The 26,168-nt window shown below is 53.4% G+C and overlaps 1 protein-coding gene across 1 annotated transcript in view; it reads left to right on the forward strand.

Annotated features, from left to right (window-relative positions):
• TMEM132E (transmembrane protein 132E) overlaps positions 1–26,168 on the forward strand; it is a 61,836-nt gene that overhangs the window by 26,716 nt on the left and 8,952 nt on the right. Inside the window, exons 2-5 of the mRNA XM_044939544.2 lie at positions 20,268–21,198; positions 23,229–23,375; positions 23,631–23,823; positions 24,507–24,650. Coding sequence (XP_044795479.1) covers positions 20,268–21,198; positions 23,229–23,375; positions 23,631–23,823; positions 24,507–24,650 — 1,415 coding nt within the window. The remainder of the gene's footprint in view (positions 1–20,267; positions 21,199–23,228; positions 23,376–23,630; positions 23,824–24,506; positions 24,651–26,168) is intronic.

Here is a 26,168-nt window from a genome sequence, read left to right on the forward strand (position 1 = left end):
AGCCTATCCATTCTCCAGCAGATCTTCCCGACCCAGGAATCAAACCAGGTCTCCTGCATTGCAGGTAGATTCTTTACCAACTGAGCTATGAGGAAAGCCCTGTGCTGTTTTAAAGTAACAGTAAAAGTAGTTGTCAGTTTCATGTGCTTACCTACTTCCAAGCATCTTTTTAAGGGCTTTGCACATTAGCTCATTTAATCCTCACAGCAACCCTCCAAGGTGGGTTCCAGTGCTGTCTCCACTTGGCAGGCAAGGAAGCAGGCCCAGAGAGGGTGGTAACCTGCCAAAGGTCACACAGCCGCAGTTAAGTGTGGAGCCAAGACCCGGCTCAGGCAGACAGGCCCTGGAGTCTTCAGAATGAATGGCTTTACGGGAAGGGTCCTCTCCTTCCTCACTGTCACCATGCCACTAAGACCCCCACATCTCTCCCCTGGACCACAGCAATCACATCCATAGTGCTCTGCCTGGTCCCAAGCTCTCCCCTGGGACCACCCTCCAGGAGAACATCTTTTTTTTCTTCTTTTTGCCTTGCCGTGCAGCTTGCAGGATCTTAGGGACTGAAATCCAGGATGTGGCAGTGAAAGCTGAGAATGTTAACCACTAGGCCATCAGGGAACTCAAGAGCGCTTCTTTTCAAATTGAAAAGCTGACTAGGTCACCACTTCCCTTCCACCTTTAATAGCTCCCATCTCCTGTTGCGTGTGTAGGATGGCTCCTCCGAGCTCGCCATAGTGATACCCAACGACCCGTGATCTGGCCTTGCCTATTCTCCTGCGTCATCACCCATCTCTGCCTTCTCCCCTCCAAACACACACACTCAAAGTGCATCCCCCACACTAGTGCCTGAACATACCAAGTTCTGAGCTGTCACCCTGCCCCGCTCATCCCTTGCTCCTCCTGGCAGAGTCCTACTCACCTTCCCAGCTAAGGGCTCTGCTGACTCTCCAGGCTAACTCCATCATTACTTGCTCTGCACACCTTCACCATCTTAGCTGCCTGTGGATCCGTCCCCCTCAGAGACTAACCGTGACCTCTCTGTGTCCCACCCGGCCCATGGGAAGCCTTTAAAGGACCAAGTAAAGGAATGACTGCTTCTTGGGGAAGATAAATTCCTGAGTCTAATGACAATGATTTATTATTTTTTATTATTATAAATAAGACTGCAAGGAGATCCAACCAGTCCATCCTAAAGGAAATCAGCCCTGAATATTCACTGGAAGGACAGATGCTGAAGCTGAAACTCCAATACTTTGGCCACCTGATGCAAAGAACTGACTCATTGAAAAGACCCTGATGCTGGGAAAGCTGGAAGGCAGGAGGAGAAGGGGACGACAGAGGATGGGATGGTTGGATGACATCACTGACTTGATGGACACGAGTTTGAGCAAGTCTCAGGAGTTGGTGATGGACAGGGTAGCCTGACGTGTTGTAGTCCATGGGGTCACAAAGAGTCGGACACAACTCAGTGACTGAACTGAACTGAATTATTATAAAATTATTTAATAATGATGATTTATTATTTTTAATGTTTATTTATTTATTTGGCAGCATCAGGACTTTATTGCAGCACAGGGGATTGTCATTGCATGATTTGAGTTCTTTCATTGTGGCGCTTGGACTGCATAATCGCGGCATGAGCTTAGTTGCTCCATGGCACATGGGACTTAGTTACCCAACCAGGGATCGAACCCATGATCCCTGCATTGCAAGGCGGATTCTTAACCACTGGACCACCAGGGAAGTGCCTGGCTTATTAATAGCCCTTGCTCACATGTATCACCGAGCACTCTATGCCCGGCTTCACGCACAGGACCTGCATTTGTCCTCAAGGCAACCCCATGGAGTGTCTGCTATTGTCATGAGCCCTTTAGAGGAGAGATGGCAGAGGCTCAGCGAGGGTGAGCTGCCTGCTCAGGGTCACACAGCTGCAAAGAAGCAGGAGTGGTATTCAAAGCCAGTTCTATCTGAGTCTGGAAGCTAAGCTGCAGATTTCTACTGCCTGCAACTCCGCTGCCCAGAATACCAAGGCGGAGGGCCGGCGAATGCTTAGGCAGCACTGAGAGAGCTGTGCCTGTCCCCTGCTGCCTAAAGAGCTGCTTGCATTTCCTTATGTAATCAGCCGAGAAGCCCTAAGTGAGCAGACTCAGGTCCCTCGTCCCTGACTGTCACACGGGCAATTGAGGCCCTCGGAGCATGAACTGTGTGATGAGACCACACGGCTCCAGAACCACGTGGCTCTTCAAAGCTCAGCTCAGCAAAGATGCCTCCTTTTGGAATGAGAGGGGCCTCAGTGGTGGGGTCAGCGGCTCCTTCTGCATTATCCAGAACAGGCTCCGTTGGGCCAGGCTCCCCAGAGACACTCCATCCCGAGAGAAGCCTGGCCCTGTCCCACTGCCCCTCTTGGGCTGCATGGAACCACCTGTGCCTCCTACAGGCTGTGGCCTTGTCTACAGGCAGAAGGGCTGAGCCAGCCCCTGAAAGCCTCTCCTCAGCACCAGGATTCCATGCACCTAGGAAAAATGTATTAGTCAGCTATGACCATGGTAATGCCACATAACAGACTGCCCCCCAAATTCAGTGGCATAAAATACTACACATTTATTTCTTGCAAGACTTCTGCTGTCTGGGGTTTGGCTGTTCCGGACGGGGATTGGCTGGCAGGACTCCAAGCTGATGGTTACTCCTTTTGTCCATGTTTCTTGCGTCTTTGGACCGTGTGCAACTTGAGGCTTATTATTCTGATGAAAAGGCCCGATTGTGCAAACACATTTCAAGCCTCTTTGTGTGTGTCATTTGTTAAAATCTCATTGGCTTAGACAAATCCCGTGGCAGAGCCCCGAATCAGGACTTGGGGAAGTAGATCCACTCCCCACAGGGGCAGGGACATGGCTGTGTCATATTATTGCAAAGCCCAGAAGAATAGAGACGATAATTCTGTCTACCATGCAGGGAGAGAGTGGTCCAGAGTCCGAAGTGGAAAGGGCCCGAGAGGTCACAGGTACAGAAGCTGAGGCCCCGGGAGAGGATGAGATGTGCCCATGTCACACAGCAGACGCTAGGCAGAGCTGGGTACCCAGGGTTCTGGTTTGGTTCTGCCTCTCAGGAAAAACTGAGGGCAGGAGGAGAGGGGGGCAACAGAGGAACAAATGGACTCAGCATCGAAGAGGATATCCTCTGTCCTTGTACAGCCTCTTCTGGAATCTCAGGGCTGTAGGGACGTCAAAAATGTCTAGTTGGGTACAACCATCTGATGCCAGGAGTCAGGAGGGTGAAGACCATGAAGATGTGACATTGAAACCGCTGTTCCCATCCGGCACTCAGAGCAGACATCATTCATTGATTATCGCTCTCTTTTTCCCTGAGTGAGGGCTCAGATTCTGAACCACTCTCAGCTCAGATTCCATTATAGCAGCCCAGACAGGCTTCCTGGAAGAGGTGGGATTTCAGCATTCTTTTAAAATGGTGGGTGAATCACAGTGAGCAGAAGTGGGGAAAGCGTGATCTAGGTATGGAGTTTGGGGGGATTGTCTAGGGAGCGTCCTGTGCTCGGTTCCGCACATAGGCTGGAGGACAAGCCTCTCAGCTACTCTGGTGTCTCAGCACTCTCATAACAGGTGCTGGGCAAGGACAGAGGAGGGGATGGATTAAAGCAGGGTGAAATGGGAATGGGAGAAGGAATAAGGGGAAGGCGACTGTGAGCAGAAATGGTCATCAGGTAAGAGGGGGGTGAGCTGGGGAAGGTGCCTGCCGGGGGTCTCTGCCCCTTCATCTCAGGATGTCAGGAGCTGAGCCCGGGGCAGGGAGCCCAGGCCAACCTGCCAGGTGTTTAGAAGCTCAGGAAATTAATCATAGTGCTCGCTTCTCACGCTGTGTGTCAGCCCCTCACAGCAGCAGCTTTATCCATCTCCCCTGCTTTTGCCCCGCTGTCTTGGGGGTATATGGGGGGGAAGGGGACAGGGAGACAGGGCCAGGCACCACCTCCTGGTGTCACTCCCCACTGCTCAAGAACCCTGGTGGCTCCCCATCGCCCATGGCATGGTGGGCAGATGTTCAAAGGCGCAGGAGCCATTATTTCCTAGGTGGAAATTCGTGACTACCAAAGCTGATGGCGATGGCTGTGAATCCTCCCCGCGCTGGGCCTGGATGCTTCCACGGAGCCTCAGAGCTCCACAGAACTCAGTTTGAAAATCCCTAGGATGAAATCCACAGATGCCTCTGCCTGCCATTCGAAACCCTCTGCTCCCTGATGCCCACCCAGTCTCAGCTCTCCCTGGGACATGGCACTCAATCCAAAGCAGCCTTTAACCCCCCCGGCCCCTTTGCCACACTCTTCTCTCCACCTGAAAGGTCCCCAACACATCCAGGCAGCTGTTGAATTCCCACTTATTCTTCAAGACACTATCTCATCCCTCCTCCTCCTCCTCCTTCCCACGTTGCTTGTGTAGGCATCTGACCCTTCTTCCCACGCCCAGGGAGCTCTGCTCTTCTGGGAAGCCTTACAGCACTTCCTACCTTGTAGCATGGTTATTTATGTACTTGTCTGGTCTCGCTGGTAGCCAGCAAATTCCTTAAGGGCAGAAACCAGCTTCTTTATCTCTGTCTCCCTGGGCAGTTCCCAGCAGGGTCTTGAGCGGAGAAAGGGCTGAATAAATATTTATTTGTTGACTATCTTTATTGAGTGTTGGTTATGATACGGTACTAGGCAGACAGGCTGCAGAGTGAAGGGCCCGCTCCCTGCCCTCAGCAAGTCTTCAGTCTAAGAGAAAGCAGAGGACTTGCCTGGTGGTCCAGGAGTTAGCACTGCGGAGCAACTGAGCCCCGCGCCACGACTACTGAAGCCCACGTGCCTAAGAGCCCATGCTGCTCAACAAGAGAAACCACCTCAGTGAGAATCCTATGCACCGCAACTCGAGAGTAGCCCCTGCTCACCACAACTAGAGAAAGCCCACACACAGCAACCGAGACCCAGTGCAGCCTAAATAAATTATTTAGGAAAAAATAAGAGAAAGCAAAATCTGTAAACGATGTACAGCACAATGTAGGCAGGCGGATTCTTTACCACTGAGCCATCAGAGAAGCCCATTATACCTTGACAGTCTTGAGCAAACCAAGACAGACTGGTACCCCTGTGCATTCTGCAGAAGGTGAATGGGAGCCCAGGTCTCTCCTTGCAGGTGGCAGTTCCCTGGTCCTTGAGTTTCTTCCATCTCCAACACACACACACACACTTTCCTCCTTCCCAATCGCCTAAGTGCAAAGAAAAGGGCTCCCATCTCAGGACTGCTGTCAAGACATTAGGGATGGTTCTGTGGACCAGCAACCAAATCTTACCTTCATAATCGTGCCTGAAGCTCCAATACTTTGGCCACCTGATGAGAAGAGCCAACTCATTAGAAAAGACCCTGATGCTGAGAAAGATTGAGGGCAGGAGGAGAAGCGGGTGACAGAGGATGAGATGGTTGGATGGCATCACTGACTCAGTTGACATGGGTTTGAGCAAACTGGGAGAGAGTGAAGGACAGGGAAGCCTGATGTGCGGTGGTTCATGAGGTCGCAAAGAGTCAGACACGACTTAGCAACTGAGCAACAAAAACAGTCATGCCCACCTGCAGTGCCAGGCTGGGAACACAGTTTATTTGATCGCCTGGTCTCCAACTTCCAGGCTCCAATGCTCCTTCTCAATGAGCTCAGGGAACTCACAGGGGCCGGTGGGGCCTCACCCCACCTGTGTGTCCCTGGGCAAGCCCCTTAGCCTCTCGGAGCTTTGGGTTCCTTCATAGGCAAAAGCAAGGATGCTGGTCCCCAGGGTTATCAGTGAGGAATCTGGGACCCAGTCCAAGTGCCTGCTCTCCGTAAGCAGCCTCTAAATATGAACTCCAGGCCCACCCTCCACCTCCGGAGGGGCGAGGGGCTGCTGTTGGCTGCAGCCCTGACCCCCGACCTGATGGAATGAGCTAGAACAGTGATGTGGTTCTCCAGCTTCCCCCAGAGCCTTCCCCGCGGGAGCGGCAGGGGGAGGAGAGTGTGTGTGTGTGTGGCGAGGGAGGCCCAGCTCCAAACCCACCCCCACTCACCGCAGGCACACTCAGGAACATGCTCTCTCTCTCTCTCTCTCTCTCTCTCTCTCTCTCAAACACACACACACACACACACACGCACACACACTTTCTTTTTCTGTTGTTTGCGGCTAATTGTTTATTAGGAGATGCAGGCGGCTGCGCCAGTGGGAAGGCTCAGCTTGCTCCGCTATAATTAGGATAATGCACATTAGTCATTTAGTGTAACTTGGAGAGCAGCCCCCTCCCCCGGGGCTCCCCTCCCCCACCGCTCCTGCAGCAGCCCCAGGCTGGGCTGTACAGGTTTGCCCAGGTTCCTGGGTCAGGCGGGGTTGGGGGGGTGGTCCTGGGCCTGGGCCCCCAGCCCCCAGCCTCCGTCCTATGCCCACGTCTCATCCCTTGCCCTCTGCTCACCTCCTCCACCCACTGGCCGCCCGCTCAAATGGAGTTACCTCCTCTCTGTCCCCCACCACTCTCCCCGCACCGCTGTTCCCCCCCACCTCCTGCCATCCTTGCCTTATTTCTGCTCTTTCTCTCTCCCTCCCCGAGCCCTCCTTGGCAGCCTGTCCAGTGGTCTGGTTTGGTCAGTCAGTGAGCAGGTCAAGGCCGGGTTTCCATGCCCTTGGGGTGGGGCCGGTCCTCCTGGGTGGTGTGACCTCCTTCAGGCTTGCTCCCTTTGAGTGTATCCCATCCCCGCCCCGCGGCTGTCCGCCCTTCTTCCCTGCCCAAGGCTCCTGATGCTTGCTTAAGGACTGGACTGGCAAAGGCAGCCCTTTGTCTTGAAAAGGCCCTTCCCACATCAGTGAGGCTCTGTCCCTCACTCACTCAGGGAGGGGCTTCCTGAAGCGGGGGAAGCCGGGCTGCAGGAGAGGTGAGTGTGTTTGGGGTGAAGGCGGGGGCTCCCCGAGGGCTGGGTCCCCACACAGCCTTTGCGTCACTGAAAGGACGTCACATCCGGCCCACTAGGTGGGGCAGACTGAGGTCTGGGGCCGAGGTCGTGCCCTGGCCTTGCCAGTGGTCACCGGGGCCAGCAGTGAGGATGGGGCCCCTCCAGATTTTCAGAAGTAAATGAAAGAGCTGTTCCGGGTGGGGAGGGGGGCGATGAGTGATGCTTGCCTGAAAATACAGGCCTCCTTGTCTTCAGGAGCCTGTTTTGAGCCTCTGATTCTGATCGTGAGGTCACAGATGCAGACAAAGAGACAGACACGTGCTCACAACTCACAAGGGCAGGCTCACGGAGCAGGCACTAGGGAGGTGGCCACCTGCAGCCCAGGTTCACCGTCTGAGTGGTCCATTTCTCAAGATCCTCGCCCCCCAGCAGGTCCACATCCTCACCTCCCAGGCTACCCTTTCTCACCCTCCCTCTGTGTCGTGGGTCCCAAGGCTCTGCACCTTGGTGTCATGTATGAAAGTGAAAAAGTCACTAAGTCGTGTCAGACTCTTTGCGACCCCATGGACTATGCAGTCCATGAAATTCTCCAGAACACTGGAGTGGGTAACCATTCCCTTCTCCAGGGGATCCTCCCAACCCAGGGATCGATCAAACCGGGGTCTCCTGCACTGCAGGCAGATTCTTTACCAACTGAGCTATCAGGGAAGCAGGTCACAGGATTCCTTGAGAGCAGAAGCTGGAGGGGAAGGAGTGATCTCTGCCCAACCAGTCTCTTGGGACCAGGAGACATTTCCTCAGACTCTCGTTGGGATTGCTTCTGTCTAACATTGAGGCTCTGGGGCCGGTAAGAAGATGCTCCTGGGAGAAGCAGGGCAATAAGAACCCTGTTCCCTTGGGCCTGTGGCCTACTTTTCTGTGTACCCAGCAGGTCTTCCTTCCATCCTGGAGCCTCAGGCGCCCTTCCCTGGGCCCAGGAGCAGGACTAGACAGTCCTAGCACACAGGGGCTGTCCCAGGAGCACCTCCTTGGGGGCCCATGGCTGCCTGATCTTCTGGTGCCCTGGTCCTCTTTTGACCCTCAAGAAGCATCCCTAGCTCCCACCTTAGCTGAGTTTGGTTCCTTCTTTCATCCACCAGCATCTATTCCTTCCCTCCTCTCTTTTTCACCTGTGTCTTTCTGATTTCCTGCAGTATCTGGTCCAGCGGAAGGATGGATTTTAGGCCATGAAAGCAAAAGGTCGGGAGAGGAGAGATGGCCAGGTCAGGAGAGATGGCCTGGAATAGGGCCACCCCAGCCGTTGTTTCATTCATTCACAGCTCTGTGCAGGGTGCCAGGGAGAAAGAAAGCAACAGGCACCCACCCTTAGCGGCACCAAGTCAGCCACCTGTGAAAGCACGAGACGATTAGGGTAGGGGTTCACGTATGGGGAAGGGGAGCCCGTCACTGGGTTTCCAAGGATCTCCGGGCCTGGACTCAGGAGGCTGTGTGGGGATCCATTTAATGACGAAGGTAGTACCACCCAAACAGTAGCTAACATTTCAAGAGGGCTAACTGGGTGTTAGGCTTCCCAAGTGGTGCAGTGGTAAAGAGACCTCCTGCAATGCAGAAGATGTGGGTTCGATCCCTGGGTTGGGAAGATCCCCTGGAGAAGGAAATGGCAACCCACTCCAGTATTTCTTGCCTGAGAAATCCCATGGACAGAGGAGCTGGCAGGCTACAGTCCATGGGGTCACAAAAGAGTCAGACACGACTTAGCAACTAAACAACAGCTGGGTGTCAGGCACTGTTGAAATGCTTTGCTTCTTATAACACTGGCATTGAATTATCAAAATAACCCTCTCAGAGAGGCATCTCTGACTTTCCTGGTGGTCCCGGGGCTAAGAATCCACCTGCCTATGCAGGGGACCCAGGTTCAATCCCTGGTCGGGGAAGATTACACATGCCACAGGGTAACTAGGCCCATGGGTTACAACTACAAAGCCCGTGCACCCTAGAGCCCAAACTCTGTGACAAGAGAAGCCAGCTCAACAAGAAACCCAAGGACCGCAGCTAGAGAATAGCCCCTGCTCTCCGCAAATAGAGGAAGCCTGTGCGTAGCAACAAAGACCCAGCACAGCTAAAATTAATAAATATTTTTAATAGTTAAAAAGGAGACCGCTATCACCTCATTTTTCAATTTTTCAATGTGAAAGTGAAAATGAAAGTAAAAGTCATTCCGTCATGTCCACCACTTTGCAACCCCATGGACTTCTCCAGGCCAGAATCCTGGAGTGGGTAGCCTTTCCCTTCTCTTCTCCAGGGGATCTTCGCAACCCAGGGATCAAACCCAGGTCTCCTGCATTGCAGGTGGATTCTTTACTAGCTGAGCCACCAGGGAAGCCAGGAAACCCAAGAGAAGGATGTTAGGCCTCTTGCCTAAGGTCACACAACTTATAAATGACAGAGCCTGTCTGACCCTCAGTTGCTTTATCTGTAAAATATGGGGGAAGGGGCCCTGCCATCCTTCAGTTAAGACTCCGGGAGTTCCCAGGCAGATGGCCGGAAATGACCTGGCCAATCACCCAGTGCTGATGGGACTAAGCAGGCCAATGGGATTTAGGGCAACGTGGGGGAGGGGGCCCCTCCTACTTGCCCCTCCCCCAGCTCACTATTCCGGTGTTGTGCTCCAGGGGAGCACCAGTCCCACCGGGGATGGGACAGTATTGGGAAGCTGCTGCCCCAGGATTTGCAGCCTCCAAGGAGGCAGCAGGAGCCCCTGGGGGCTACAGGGGCCACTGGAGACTTCAGGGGCCACCCTGACCCTGCCCCCGCCCCTGCAGTGAGTTATTAACGTACTCACTGAATGGAAGTCCTCCCCACCAGCTCCTGCTGCTCCCAGCCCAACCCAGGCTGCCGGCACACAGGGGCCCTCAGTGCTGGGGACACAGAGGCTAGAGGACAGGGAGCCTCCAGGTTGGTAGGGGGACAACAGCCCTGCCCCAAGGGCGCTGCTTTGGGAAGGGGTAGAGCTAAGTGGAGGAGGGAGGTTCAGGGGTGCTCGGAGCAGGGGGTGGACATCTGTCTCAGGCCCCAGACCTCAGGGAGCATCCCTCTCCCCTGCTGGACTCCTTCTCCATGGGGTGGATTATCACCGTCCCACCTCGGGTACAGTCTTGCCTGTATGGACCAGCCTATAAAGCATCTTTGTCAGCTTGAAAAGAGACAGAAACAGCCTCACACTAGGCGCTGGGTTTGATGAGCAGAGGTGGGGCTGGGTTTCAGCATCTTTGTGCAAGACCCAGACTGCTCTAGAGTACATAGAAGCCCTACCCTAGCGGAGGGGTGGGGGCAGGGGCGTGTTTGGGGCCCGCTGGGCCCAGCTGTCACCTCCCCTTTATCCGGCCGTCCCTGCCTGGATAGAGAACCCACCAGGATTCCCTGCACACATGGTCCCTGCCCAGCCCGAGGTCACCCATGTGGCAGGCAGGGCAGGGACTAGCCTCTTCTCCCCGGTGAGGACACTGATGCCCAGAGGGAGGAGGAGAGTGCTGAGGTCAGGTTCCTGGGCTGGGTTCCAGGGACCCCAACAGCGAGCCCTCGTTCCAGCCTCAATGCCACTTTCCAGGTCCTCGGGACATTCTGCTCCATGTGCCTGTCACCTCAGCACTTGTCCTGTTTAACTTAACAGATGTTGACAGGGAACCTGCCAGGAGCTAAACAATGCACCAAGTGCTGGGGAAAAGCAGGTCAGCACGTCCCTTCTCTCAGAACCAAAGAACCAATAGGTGATGAATGAATGAATGAATGAGCACTGATCACTGACTCTGTTTCAGAAACTATGCCAAGTAATTTGCTTATTTAGTCATGACAACTCTATGAAATGGATTCTGTTACACTCATTTTGGGCTTCCCTGATAGCTCAGCCGGTAAAGTATCCACCTGCAATGCCGGAGACCCCAGTTTGATTCCTGGGTCGGGAAGATCCCCTGGAAAAGGGAACGGCGACCCACTCCAGTATTCTTGGGCTTCCCTGGTGGCTCAGACTGTAGAGAATTTGCCTGTAATGCAGGAAACCTGGGTTCAATCCCTGGGTTGGGAAGATCCCCTGGAGGAGGGCGTGGCAACCCACTCCAGTATTCTTGCCTGGACAATTCCCATGGGCAGAGAAGCCTGGAGGGCTATATTCCATGGGGTCGAAAAGAGTCGGACATGACTAAGCACAACACAATACATCCTCATTTTACAAATGTGGCAGTAGAGGCTCAGAGAGGTTATATAACTGACTCAAGTTTACACAGCTAAGAAGTGTCAGATCTGGGATTTGTATGTGAATTTGTGTGGCTCCCAAACCACATAGATTCTTCTTCCTTTTATTTTTTAATGTCCTTATTTATTTTTTTTTTAATTCTTGGAACAGCTTCAAACACTTTCCTTCATTTTTAATGACATTTATTGTTTTCTTTCTAATTTTACAAGCAATACATGTTCTTTGCAGACAACTAGAAATACATAAAAGCATAAAGTAAAAAATAACAATCATGCATAATCCTCACCCCCAGAGATAACCACCATTAGCATTTTGATGCATTTCCTCCCAGTGTCTACATATTTTTATAAAAAATTGATATGCTGCCATATTGCCAGCTTTGCATCCTCCTTTGTTCAGTTCAGACTATTTGGGGAGCATTTTCCCACCTGAGTAAATATTTTTTGAAAACCTCCATGCTTAGGCATTTGCTTTTATTGAACAATACCCTGCTTTTGGACATTTAGGTTGTCTCTAATTTTTTACTAATAGGCATAGCATTGTGGTGAATATCTTTCAGCATAAATCTTTGAACCGGTTTCTGCTTAATAGATTCCCAAAGGCAGAGTTACTGGGGCAAGGAGCATAAATGATTTCAAAGCCTTTAAAACATATTTTGAAATTGCGTTCTAGAAAGTTTGCCCAGTTCACCCCCCAATATTAGGTCATGTGAACATCTTATATCTTAAAACCCTTACTGACACCACATATCACTAATTTAAAAAATGAAGTCTTTCTCAAGATATAGGTTTTTCCTACTCCAACACTCACTTTGGAGTAACTAGTGTGTGTGTGTGTGTGTGTGTGTGTGTGTGTTAGTCGCTCAGTCATGTCCAACTCTTGGCAGCCCCATGGACAACCCACCAGGCTCCTCTGTCCATGGAATTCTCCAGGCAAGAACATGGGGTGGGTAGCCTCTCCCTTCACCAGGGGATCTTCCTGACCCAGGGATCGAACCTGCGTCTCCTGCATTGCAGGCAGATTCTTTACTGTCTGAGCCATCAGGGAAGCCCAGTAACTAGTACATTGGTTGCTGAATCATCATTTTGCTGATGGGGAAATAGGGCCTCAGAATGCAGAAATGATGCGCTTGCACTGGATCAGATCCACCCATCAGCCAGGCATCCCTCCTCTCTCTTCTAGTTCTTTAGGGCCTCAGTGGAGAGTTTCCTCCACTGCCAACTCCTGGGCCAGGGGAGTGTACTCTGCAGGTCATACCCCTCCTGTGGGCCTGGAGGTCAGGGTTAGGAGGGGTCACTGGATATAGCCCATCCATGGGCTCTTGATTCTGGACCACATGGCCTCCAGTGTTGTCAAACCCTAGTTCATGTGCCCAATACCCAGTAAGGCCAAACAAACTAAAATGTTGGCATTTGGGGCAGACAAAGTTTTACTGCAAGGGCCAAGCAAGGAGAATGGGTGGCTTGTGCTCAATAGACCCACATTCCTGAATGGCTTTCAGGCGAGGGTTTTTAAAGATGATGTTAAGGGAGAGGTTTGGAGGAAGGGTGATCAGCTCACAGACCTTCTTCTGATTGGCTGGTGGTGAGGTCATAGGGTGATGTTTTGGGAATCTCAACCTTCTAGTCCCAGCCACTCTGGGGTTTGCGTGCTTGTGGTCAGCATATAGTCGGCATCCTCCACCTGGGCCAGGAGGGGAGTCTTAGTTTCTGCAGAATAATTCAAAGACATGTATCAGACTGTTATTTTCATCCTTGCAGGAGGACCCAGGAGCTCTGTGACTCTATTCTCCGAATTGTTAACTGCTTGTGCCTGCTCTTTAGAACTCGGGGAAGATTTCCCCGAGTTCCAACTAGGAGACTGAAGCCTTTTTCCTACAGACAAGAAACGAGGGTTCAGGGAAAGGCTTTTGTACCCAGAAGGGTGCTGCAGGGTCCTGCTCAGCTTCACTAGCATCCTCACCACCTGCGTCAACCCCGCCTCTTGCTTCCTCTCTTGTGTCACCCATCTGTTTCTAGAGTTGGCACCAGTGTGTGCCTGGCACTGTTCTAGGCTCTGGACGCTTCATCCTGCACCGTCAGCATTGCCATCTGATGGCATGCAGGCCACAGCCCTTCAGCATCTCCCAATCCCGCCTGCTTAGTGCTGTGTGGTCCAAACTCCAATGATAAAGGCAACGCCTGGGAGGCTTAATAAGCATACAAGGGACCAGGTCTCTCCCCTGAACACTGTGACTGTGTCAGCCTGGGTCCAGCCCTTCTAGAATCTGTTTGCTGTGGCTGTTTTATTTTCTGTGGCTGTGTCTTACATTCAGGCAAGTTCAAGAGTAAGTGCTGAAGGATCCCTAAGCACCAGACATTGGGTGTGGTGCTTACACACACACACACACACACACACACACAAAACACATGTGAGCAGGCGCTCTCCCAGCACAAACCTGCACCCTCTGGCCTTGCTGACATGCCCTGCTGTGACCCCACAGCCTCAAATTTATAAAGCTAATGACAGTCTTTTTTTTTTTTTTTCTGATTTGCAAGTGATTAGTTTTAATTTGGGGACAATTAGAGATAGAAGCAGGAGGCATCTGATCTTGATTAGAGGCAGGGAGATGGCCAGAGGTGCCCCCTCCCCTGGCCCTAGCCTCCACACAGATTCATTTATAGATTTGGAAGGAGGTGGCCTTTGTGTCTGGGGAGAAGGTATGACGCATATCTGGGGGTAGCAAAGGCCCCCTGCTGCCCTCCTAGACACCTGGGGCCAGGCTGAGGTGAAAAGGAAGGGCCTATGTCCCAGTCAGTGGCCCTAAGCATGTGCCCCAAGCCTTAGAAGAGGATAGAATTGACATTCGTTAAGCACACACACACACCTACATGTGTACCACTCCGTGCACTATGTGAAACTGGTTAAGTCCAGTGTCTGCCCAGATCCCAAGCCAGCTGGAAAGGCGAAAGCATAAATAAGTACCTGCCCTCTGGTCCTGGAGGTGACTTGAGAGATGAAGAGGCACATGGACCAGCATCCTGCCCACCCCACCCCGCAGGGAGCATTCACAGAGGTGACCAATGAGACACAACATCGATTTTGCATTTCATGCTCATACCAGGGCCAAGCTCCAGATCAGCCAGAGCTGGAGCTGCACAGAACAATTCACCACCCAAGTGATGCCAGTGGAGATATACAAGAAGGCTTCAGGGAGGAGGTGATGCCTGGGCCAGGCATGGCAGAATGAGGGGTCCTCACTACCCCACCCCCCACACCCTGTGCAAATCTTCTCTTCAGTGCTGGCGGGTCCAGTGTCTTTCTCACTCCAGTGATGCCTTAGTCTCTTTCTGGAACAAGAGGGGAAGGATGAAGCCTGCTGCCTCCCAGCTGGGCATCGTCCTGAAGCGGCCTCAAGGATGGTGCTCCCAAGGGTCCCGAAGCCTGGGCAGGTTCAGCGCCCAGGGGAGGGGCCAGGAGATTGATGGAGGTTGGGGATGGGAGTTCAGACCTCTTACATTTACAGACACCCCATCCTAGTTACTGTCTGAGCCACCAGGGAAGCCCCATCCATAGTCCCCAAATGGTAAAGACCTGGATGCACCCTCCCAGGGCTGCGGGAGGAAGGAGTGAGCTCAGCTCAGCTGGGAAGGGTCCCAGGCCAGGCACAGTCAGGGGACGGGGCTGGGAATGTACCTTCATTATCACCGAAGACAAAAGCTGCATGATTCCAGGGACTTCCCTGGTGTCCGGTGGTTAAGACTCCACAGTTCCAACACAAGGGCTGCAGGTTCGATCCCTGGCTGGGGAACACATGCCGAGCGGCCAAGAAAAAAAGTTGCATGGTTCCAGCCTGACTTCCTCCTCCACCCCTTACAGTGTGTCCACATCTCACTGGGGAAACTGAGACTGTGAGGGGTGGAAATAGCCCATCCCTCCTATCGTTAACCTGCTTGGGCTGCCAGAACAGGGTGGCAAAGCATCAGGAACTTATGTCCTTGCAGTTCAGGAGGCTGGAAGTCTGGGATCAAGGTGATGGCGGGGTGGGTTCCTTCTGAGGCCTCGCGCTGTGGCCCGTAGATGTCTGCCTTCTCCTTGGGTCTTCGTCTCGTGTGTTTCTGTGTCTTAATCTCCTCCTTTAAGGGCACCGGTTCTACTGGATTAGGGCCCACCCATATGACCTCATTTTAATTTAATCACCTCTTTCAAAGATCGCCATCTCCGAACACTGTCACATTTCGAGGTTCCGGGGGTTGGGACTTGGACGTGTGAATCTGGGAGGGGGCACAACTCAGCCCTTAATGCCGATCATGAGATATGATGAGACAGGGAGAACCGCCTTCCTAGGGAAACAGCAACGGGGTCGGGAGCAGACCCATATGATTCCGCAGGCCCAAGGCCATGTGGATGGTGGGGTGGGCAGGGGAGAATCCAAGTGATGCTCCTCGGGGAGGGGAGGCCACCTACAGGAAGACAATGTTGTCTGGTCCACAGGGCGAACCGAGCCGAATCAGAAGTCAGCAGGTGGAGTCTGGGGTCTGGCAAGTCAAGCAGAATCAATGAGAGCCGGAGCAGCAGGGGTTCAGAACCACCTGTCAAGGGGTGCCTGCTGTGGGGCTTGACAGACAGGTGTGTGCCCGGCTCTATGTGAGCACGAGTGTGTGTGTGTGTGTGTGTGTGTGTGTGTATGCTTCCCACTAGACTGGAGGGAGTTGAGTTGTTTCCAAGGCAGGGTGAATCCAGGCCAGCACATCCACCCCTGCAGGTCCCCTTCCCCACCTCAGGACCTAGCGTGGAGGCCAGCGTGCACGTCGGCACATGCACACATGCACACATGCATACACATTCACACACCGTGTCCCTGAAAACTTGATCTGTTGGCAGCTCCACCAGTCTCCCCTTCCTCCCCGCAGCCCCACCAGACGGCTTCCAGGGCCTTCCCCACCTCCCTGGGGAAACTGAGGCCCAGAGAGATCAAGCCACCTCCTTTAGGCTCCAGAGTCAGTGAGCCGGAGAGCAGAGATTAGCGCGGGGGTCTCGGGGACACCTCCATCCCCACTCAGCCCACAGAAGGTCCTCAGGGCCCCAGAGGATGCAATGATTCATGGTGGTGATGGGGGGGGCAGTGTTTGTGTGTTGTGATGCCATCAGTACAAAAACTGTGGAACCCTCACACTACCTTTCCTGGCTCCCTTTTCTAAACGCTAGTTGGTTTCTTAAGATAAGTTGCTTCCCGTTTCAGAAGCACAGTCTCCTTATCTGCAAGGTTGCTGGGAAGGGTCAGAAGTCCCAAGCCTAGGGCCAGCAACCCTCTGCCCACCGGCCATCAGGTCTCCCCTGGAAGCCCCATTGAGGGTGCTCTCATTAGCCCGCGCTTTCCCAGTTGGTGCTGAGAGGTTCATTCAGAGAACTGCATTCATCCAGCTAACATCTGTTGAGGGTGGAGGAGGGCAGGCAGGCATGTTTTTCCAACCCCTTCCTCCACGCCCCTCCGCGTCTGCTGCCCATCTGACAGTCCCGCCCCAACTGTGCCTCTGGGGGTCCAGACGGCCAGCCCTCAGGTTGGGACGGTGAGCGGCTCAAAGGGGACTAAGTGCCACTTAGCAGCCTTCGGGGTCTCCTGGGGATGATAAGCGAGGTGGGGCCGGTGGTTCTGACATCCATGTCCCCGCCCTGTCCACCCAGCCTGAGCACAGTCCTGACAGCCGCTGCTCTGCTCCACCCCCGCAGGACGGGCACGGTGGCCTCTCCCCATCTCGGCTCAGTACCCACAGGCCCTGGACATCCCATCACGTGTAGCAGTGCCCCCACCCCTCCCCCTTGGTCTTTCAGCTCCCCTCAACATCTCCATGAGGGGCCTGATGTTACCACCTCGATTTTAGAGATGGAAACTGAGGCTCAAAGTGGGAAGCAAGTTGCCGTTTGAGTGTGGCGAGGATAAACCTTGAATTTGAGTCTCGAAGCTTCTGTTTGCCTGCTTCCTGCTACTGCCAAAGCAGTTGGTTGGCTGTGTGCCCTGGCCCAGGTCACCATCCCAGATCCCACCTGTGTGCCTGGGACCAGCCCCTCCACACACACACCTTCTCAGAGACTCCAGTGGTAACCATGAGGCAGGGATTCCAGGCGCCAGCCAGGAAGTCTCTGTCATCTCTCCAGACACCTTCCCATCCTCATCTGGGACCCGGCCCCCACTTCCACCCCATCACTGAAAACTGGCTTACTTTGCAGCACTGCAGAATGTCTAGTGGGGAAGGGTGGCCTGAGAACAGAGTTCTCTTGGAAATGAAGGGAGCAGTCTGATGATTAAAGTGCAGGCTGTCCAGAGGACCAGAGACCAGAGGTTTCCCCAGGTAATCTGAAGGGCTGCTTGGGAGAGGCCCTAAAGGGTCACAGACACCAGGTTCCACTCCTCTTAGGACATTTGACCCAGGGCCTTTGTCATGCCCCTAGCTAATTGCCTCATTTGTTAAATTAGAAAATTAAATCACAGATTTAAAAAAAAAATCAGACACGGACATCAGAACTTCAAGAGCAGAGAATTTTTAGTTCGTTGGGTTTATGAGGAATTGGATGTGAATGTCTGTGGAACTGTCAAGGTTTCATTGACGGTAGTAAAATAATAATATGCATACGTGGCAGTAACCACTGTGTAATCAGTTAGGAGTCTCCTCCTTGGGCTCGAGGTCTCTGTGAATCACTCAGTGTCAATCAATCGTGATTTGTTAAAGGCTTGCTGAGTGCAAGGTCTCATAGATAACTGTCCTGCCAGGCAGGATGAAAGTTCTCCCCACAGAGAGGGGCAGAACTCTGAAGAAATTCCCAGGAGTAGAGGTCATATCTTGGAGGGCTTCACAGAGGAGGCACCATTCGAGCAGGGCCTTGGAGGAAGGTTTGGATTTGGATGTGGGCAGATAGGAAAGGAGAGAATCCAATGCAGAGGGCACAGCATGAGCATAGGAGCTGCGATAAGGCAGCATCATGCCAAGTCGCTTCAGTCGTGTCCAGCTCTGTGCAACCCTATGGACTGTAGCCTGCCAGACTCCCCTGTCCAAGGAATGCTCCAGGCAAGACTACTAGCGTGGGTTGCCATGCCTTTCTCCAGGGAATGCAGCATCAGCAAGCACTAACCAGAAGTCGTTTCGTTATGCTAGCAGCAGGGGCTTGGGAAGAGGAATGCTGGGGAATGGGAAGCCTAGAGCCCCCTGTTAGAGGATCCTGAATGCCATGCTCAGGCGCAAGGTGAGTTTGAATTTTATTCTGTAAGAAGAAAGAAGAGAGTCTTTAATAGTATACACGTTTGCATTGTGTTGCATGAATTATAGGGGAATTTCTTGATTCTCAAAAACAAATGACAACCCAGCATCAAAAGTGAAGAACACAGCTCAGAGGTCCATCGGAAGATCCAGAACCGATTCTCAAACCTCAAACCTCCCCACATTGGTCCTTCTTGCCCCCTAACAGTGTCCAACAGGTGCTGAGCTGGGAATGAGGAGCCAAGAATTGGTGTTTGGGGGAAACAAATCCCTCTGGCTGCGATGCAGGGAGGGGGTGAGAGAAGAGCTGGAGAGAGGACAGACCCAGCTAGATTCTGTTATGTTGTCATAACAACAAAAGTGAAGCCACAGCTGGAGCAGAACCTGGGGAGGGGGCCAGCAGTAGGATTTGAACCTGCGCCCACCTGGCTTTCAAACCCAGAAACAGAGCACCAAGGGGTGGAGTTGTTAGAACCTGGCGCAATCCTGCGAGGATGGGGAGAGGGGCCAAGAGGAGCGGGAAGTCAAGCCCAAGACCCCAAGGCCCACGCTTGGGTTTGGGGAGTGACGATCCACCTCCCTGTGTGTATCTGTGGGCTGGTAGGGCTTCCCAGGTGGTTCAGTGGCGAAGAATCCACCTGCAATGCAGGAGATGTGGATTCGATCCCTGGGTTGGGAAGATCCCCTGGAGAAGGAAACGGTAACCCACTCATGGATTCTTGCCTAGAAAAATCCCATGGACAGAGGAGCCTGGTGGACTATAGTACATGGGGTCACAAAAGAGTCAGGCACGACTTAGCAACTGAGCATTCACGTAAGCATAAAGGGAGTTGAGGGGGAGCATATGGAATCGCTGGGGACCCTGCACCACCTGAGGCAGCTGGAGCCATAAAGGCTTGGGTCTGAAAGCCAGGTGGCCCCAGGTTCGAATCCTACTGCTGGCCCCTTTCACTCATGTGGACTTGGGTAAGTTATTTAAGCTTCCAGCCCCTTCATTTGTAAGAGATAAGTATTGGATAAGTATAGGCCCTCAAAAAAGAGAACTTGCTGATAGAAAACTGGTTGAATCAATGGAGATCATAATAATACTTGGTTCAAAGACTTAATTGGAGGATCAAATAAGTCACTGCCTGTCATAATAATGCACAAATAATCATTTGATTTTAATAAACAATTTAAAACCATTAAATATGTACTGTGTGTGCGTGCTAAGTGACTTCAGTCATGTCCGACTTTTTGCGACCCTGTAGACTGTGGCCCACCTGGCTCCTCTGTCCATGGGATTCTCCAGGCAAGAATACTGGAGTGGGTTGCCATGCCCTCCTCCAGGGGATCTTCCTGACCCAGGGATCGAACCCACGTTTCCTTAGGCTCCTGCACTGCAGGCAGATTCTTTACCGCTGAGCCACTGGGAAAGCCGGTAATATGTACTGCACGGTACCATTAATAACAGTAAGAGAAAACTTACTGCCTCAGCACCACACTCTGCTCTGGGCACTCTACACATATGACTTTGGTAAGTCCTCACAATAGCACTTGGAGGCAGAAACAATTTTTATAGTCATTTTACAAATGACGATGCGGGAGGGAAAAGCCTCTTTAAAGCTTCCCAGTGCTTTGTACAGGGATTAGCTTTACCCTTACCTCCGGGAGGAAGGACTCAGCAAAGAGGGCAATGAACACACCAGTTAAGGTGGGGCCAGGCTTGGAGCCACAAGGATGGAGAGCATGGTCTGGCAGGGAGTGGCCAGCTCTCTGTCAAGGTGAGAGGCTGGGGTGCCCTGGGGTCCGAGAGCCCCCTCTCCTGACCACTCTGGGGTCTTTCTTCTGTCTGTCCCCAGCCTCTGGCCGCTCCCACCCGGCCAGCCCCAGTCCGCCAGGGCCGCAGGCCAGCCCGGTGCTGCCGATCAGCTACCGCCTGTCGCACACGCGACTGGCCTTCTTCCTGCGCGAGGCGAGGCCCCCGCCGCCCACGGTGGCCAACGGCTCCCTGCAGCGCTCCGAGCCCTTCGTGGTGTTCCAGACCAAGGAGCTGCCCGTCCTCAACGTCTCCCTGGGGCCCTTCAGCACCAGCCAGGTAGTGGCCCGGGAGCTCCTGCAGCCGTCCAGCACTCTGGACATCCCCGAGCGCCTGACGGTCAGCTGGAAGGTGCGTGCCTTCATCGTCCACTCCCGCGTGCCCGCCTCGCAGCCTGTGGCCCAGGTGCTGTTCTACGTGGCCGGCCGCGACTGGGATGACTTCGGCGTCACCGAGCGGCTGCCCTGCGTCCGCCTGCACGCCTTCCGCGACGCCCGGGAGGTCAAGAGCTCCTGCCGCCTCAGCGGGGGTCTGGCCACCTGTCTCGTGCGGGCCGAGCTGCCCCTGGCCTGGTTCGGGCCCCCGGCTCCGGCCGCACCGCCCAGCGCCCGCCGCAAGTCTCCGGATGGGCTGGAACCCGAGGCGACCGGGGAGAGTCAGCAAGCCGAGCTCTACTACACACTTCATGCCCCCGATGCGTCGGGTGGGTGTGGGGGGACCCGACGGGGCGCCGGACCCGGAGTCGGGGCCCGGGCCGAGAGCCCCACCCAGCACCCGCTGCTGCGCATTGGAAGCATCAGCCTGTTCCGCCCGCCCCCCAGGAGGACCCTGCAGGAGCACAGGCTGGACAGCAACCTGATGATCCGCCTGCCAGACCGGCCCCTCAAGCCGGGGGAGGTGCTCAGCATTGTGCTCTACCTGGCCCCCAACTCCTCCTCTCCCTCCAGCCCCAGCCTGGAGCACTTCACTCTCAGGTAGGGGGCTATGGCTGGGAGGTGGGGTGTGGGGTGTGGTAGGGGGGGGAGGGCTGGCCTCCTCCCAAGGTCTGATGTACACCTGAAAACCTTGTAGGGGCGCGCCCAGACCTGCTCCTCCAATATCCTAGTCTCAGTTCTTCCTGTTATCACGTTAGCAACTTCAGAAGACAACTCACTGATCTGAGCCTCAGTGTTCTCTTCTGCCTAATGGCCACAAAACATCAGCTCTGACCTCCCTATCTCACAGACATAGGGTCATGGTTGGTCAGTTCTGTTACTCAGTCGTGTCTGACTCTTTGTGACCCCATGGACTGCAGCACACCAGGCTTCCCTGTCCATCACCAACTCCTGGAGCTTGCTCAAACTCATGTCCATTGAGTCGGTGATGCCATCCAGCCATCTCATCCTCTGTCGTCCCCTTCTCCTCCTGCCTTCAATCTTCCCCAGCCAGCATCAACGTCTTTTCCAATGAGTCAGTTCTTCACATCAGGTGGCCAAAGTATTGGAGCTTCAGCTTTAACATCAGTCCTTTCAATGAATATTCAGGATTGATTTCCTTTAGAATGATTGGTTTGATCTCCTTGCAGTCCAAGGGACTTTCAAGAGTCCTCCCCGACACCACAGTTCAAAAGTATCAATTCTTCAGTGCTCAGCTTTCTTTAGTGTCATGATAGAGAGCAAATATCTATTTTCACAAGCAAAGACATCCAAAATGATAGAACTGGGGCTGCAAGGGCCCTTAGACATTAGTGGGTGCAACTCCCCCATTTTACAAATAATAAGACTGAGGCCAAAGAGGAGAAATGGACATCTGAGAGCAGCCCCTTGACTGCAAGCCAAAATAGGAACAGGAGAGTGTCCATGTTTCAGGACATTTGGTTAATCCTGGGGTTAGGTGAAAAGCTGGGGGGGCAGTCCCAGATTTTTCCTCACCCTGAGAATGATACAATTCACAGATTCAGAATTGCCTTCAATCATATCACATCACCACAAAATATAATGATGTCTCACAAGCAGAATACGTGGTTTGAGCCTTACTGAGTGATTCTGAGGATATAAGAAAAGCCCCACCAAAATGCTCCCCACCAACCCAAGCACACGATATATGGGGCCCGAAACAGCACCATTAACCTCCAGCTTCTTCAAGTATTGCCTTCTCTCCTGAATGTCCTACCCTGAAGTACAGATATTCCTGGAGAGCCGCTGCTTAGTTGCTTTAGTCGTGTCTGACACTGGGCGATCCTATGGACTGCAGCCTGCCAGGCTCCTCTGTCCATGGGATTCTCTAGGCAGGAGTACTGGAGTGGGTTGCCATGCCCAGGGTGATACCTAATTCAGTGATTAATACCTGAATGTGAATGTGAGTTAAATCAGTCCTCAGAGATCTCAGGCTACATTAATAGGAGTAGAGAGTGTAGAATTAGGGAGGTGATAATCGTTCTGCTTTAGTTAGTGTTAATTAGAGCACCACTGAAGACACTACACTTTAGATATATCTCCGAGTGTCCAGAGGATGGTGACTAGGCTATGGGTGACTTGAAACTATGGCCAAAATTGACAGTTGGAGGCCCTGAAGATTTTAGGCCTGAAGAAAAGAAGACTCAGAGAATACCTGCTCACCTCCCAAGGTAGAGGAGAATTGCTCTCTCTTGCCCCAACAGAGCCCATGACTGTTCTATTTCAGCTAATTATAGGGAAGAGGCTTCTCCTTTCAGGGACTTTCTGAAAATGCAATGTGATGTGTGCCGAAGTAGTGAGTCCCCTGTCACTAAGGTATGCAAACAGAGGTATGGCAAGATCTGGTAGAGATATAATAGAAGGGACTACAGCTTCCACTGAGGGCCAGAGGTTGCAGCTATGTGATACCAGAGTCCCCAGATTAGTTTCAAGCTTTGAGTCTAGAATTCGGGGTAACTTACTCACCCACTCCCCCTTCTCCCAGCCGCAGCCTAAGCGTGGTAGCCAGGTGGGCAGCCTTGGGACCCCAGGCTGACCCTCTCCCTCTTCTTCTTCCTGCTTTGTCCCAGGGTGAAGGCCAAGAAGGGTGTGACCCTTCTAGGAACCAAGTCACGGAGTGGCCAATGGCACGTGACCTCGGAGCTGCTGACCGGGGCCAAGCATTCAACAGCCACCGTGGATGTGTCCTGGGCCCAGGGCACACCGCTGCCCCCTTGGTGAGTGAGGGTGGCTCCTCTGTTCACCTTTTTGCAGGACACCACGGGGGAGTGTGAGGGGAAGTCTTGATGGAGGAGGCCAAGACGGCAGAAGGGCTGGGGCTTAGTTTCTAGGGACTCCCCAGGCTGGGGAGGGCTCAAAGAGCCCTGGGGCGGGCCGTTGAGGAGGGATAGAGTCCCCAGCAAAGGTTTCGGAGCCCCTGAGCTGCTCCCAGCCCTTCTTCCTGGGCTCTCGTCCCTTCCCCCACCATGCAGGGAGGGCCAGGGGCCCCTGGAGATTCTGCAGCTGGACTTTGAGATGGAGAATTTCACCAGCCAGTCAGTCAAGCGCAGGATCATGTGGCACATTGACTACCGGGGCCATGGAGCCCTGCCGGACCTGGAGCGGGCCGTGACCGAGCTGACGGTCATCCAGCGGGATGTGCAGGCCATCCTGCCCCTGGCCATGGTGAGTTTCCCTCGCAGAAGGCAGGCAAGCTCTGTGCCCAGTGCTGGAGTGGGACAGTGGCTGCTGAGGGGCATGGAGGTGAGAGATGTCTCCATGGGGGACTTCTTGGAGGAGGTGAGCATACAATGGAGCCTTGAAGGACTCATGGAGGAAGAACTCACACAGCGAAGATGATGAGGGTGCTCTAGGCAGGGGATCTTGTGCACAAATGTGCAGCGATGGGAAAGGGAATAGTTTATCAAAGAAGCAATGGGTTTTAGGGAGAGTACACTGGAATGATTGTCTGGGACCAGCCCAGGGGCATCTGGAATGGACAGGAGGAAGTGGAGCCAGCCTAGGGGAACGTGGAAGAGCCAGGCAAATGTGCTGGATGTTATTCTGAGTCTGGACGAGCATCAAAGATGTTGAAAAGATGGTGCGGGATTAGGGAAGCATTGTTTTCTGGCAGCAGAGTGGGGTAGACCCTGAAGGCACCCATGGGAGTCCACGTGAGCAGAGCATCAGAGAAGACACATGAGGCTGGGTAGATGCATCTGTCTGTGCAGGTGTACCGGTGTCCTTCCAAGAAGGACATGCATCTGCAGGGTGGGGGCAGCCAGGAGCCGGGGGCCTTGGCTGGTGGTCCTGGGAGAGCAGGGGGCCTCAGGCAACTCACAGAGCCCACCCTCCTCTCCTCCCTGCAGGACACAGAGATCATCAACACCGCCATCCTGACGGGCCGGACAGTGGCCATCCCTGTCAAGGTCATCGCCATCGAGGTGACCGGCCTTGTCCTAGACGTCTCCGCCCTGGTGGAATGCGAATCTGACAATGAGGACATCATCAAGGTGGGCTTCCTGGAGGTGGGGGCCCTGGGAGAAAGACCTCAGACCTGCAGGGGGAGTAGGAAACCACTCTAGAGGGCAATTCACATCTCAGACAGGCTCCCTTGGTAGACAAGAAGAGGGAAGTGGTAGGGGATGGGGGACGAAGAGCATCCCACATCCAGCCTGAGCAAGGGGAGGCCCTAGAAGAGCCTTCTGGCAGGCTGACAGGAGAAGGCAGCGTTGACAACTTGAATTCAATCCCCAAGTCGCTATGGACCCCTGCTGTCTGGCAAACATTGGGTAAGGCAATAGGGGAGTGGGTCCTGGGGGTACTCAGAGACAGGCCCTAAACCTGGGGGCTGGTGAACAGATGGAGATCCAGCCCAGGGTGGAAGCCTCCAGAAGAACATGAGTTAGGAGACTTCCCTGGTAGTCCATTGGTTAAGAATCCGCTTTGCAATGCAGGGAACGTGGGTTTGATCCCTGGGTGGGGAACTAGGATCCCATATGCCGTGGGGCAGCTATGCCCACGAATAGCAACTAGAGAAGCCTGCACATAGCAACTAAGACCCGATGCCGACAAATAAATATTAAAACATTTAATAATGTTGTTAAATATTTATTTAAAATATTTTATTTAAAATTTAATATTATTTAAATGTAAATATTAAATACTAGATTTAATATTATTAAAAATTATTTAAAATAAATAAATATTACAAATATTTTTAAAATGAAGAAGCAGCAGCTCATGAGTTAGGCCAGGAGTGAAGGTTTTATGAAAGGACCCACTCTGGGAACACCCACTGCAACCCCTCCAACTCCCGAAGGCCTCTCCCTGAGCTCCTCCCCAAGGACCCCATCTGGGCCGAACATCCTCCATGGATGGTGGCCATGGATGGCCAGTGAAGGCCATCCCACCCAGTTTGCCATCTCCCCCCGGAAGGCCTTCAGATTTCCCCTGGCTTTAGACAGTGATCAGAGGTGAGATGTGGGGAGAAGGCAGTGGAGCAGGCAGTGATGCGAGAGGCATCCAGCTCTGGTACCTGGAAGTGGGCGAGCTGCTTGCTCTGCAGCCTCCGGCTGGTGTCAAAATCAAGTAATCAGACAGCAGGATCTGTCTCTGTTCCTGCAAATCCTTCAGCGGGGGCACCGGGGATATGAGTTTCCTTCTCCCTCCCTGGGAATGTGTGCTCTCTCTCTCTCCACGCTCTACACTAGATCCCTCCAGGAATGGGGGTGCCTGAGGCTCACCTCCTCCTTCCCCCGCATTCAGGAATAACGTCCCCAGAGTGAGCCAGAGCAGATGGCTGGGTACCACACGCCCACAGCCTCCTGAGGACCAGAAGCCTTGCCGAGGCCCGTGGGGCTCTCCACTGCTGGAAGGCTAGGATAGGGAGAAATGGGCCTGCCCCCAAGAGCCCTCACCCAGCACCTTCCTTTGCCACCCAGACTCCCCCAGCCCCACCCCAGAGTGGACCAGAAGAGTCACCGTGGCTTAGACACCAAAGGGAATTAGCAAAGATTCTAAATGAAATT

This window comes from Bubalus bubalis, chromosome 3, assembly GCF_019923935.1.
Source record: "Bubalus bubalis isolate 160015118507 breed Murrah chromosome 3, NDDB_SH_1, whole genome shotgun sequence".
Taxonomy (NCBI): Eukaryota; Metazoa; Chordata; class Mammalia; order Artiodactyla; family Bovidae; genus Bubalus; species Bubalus bubalis.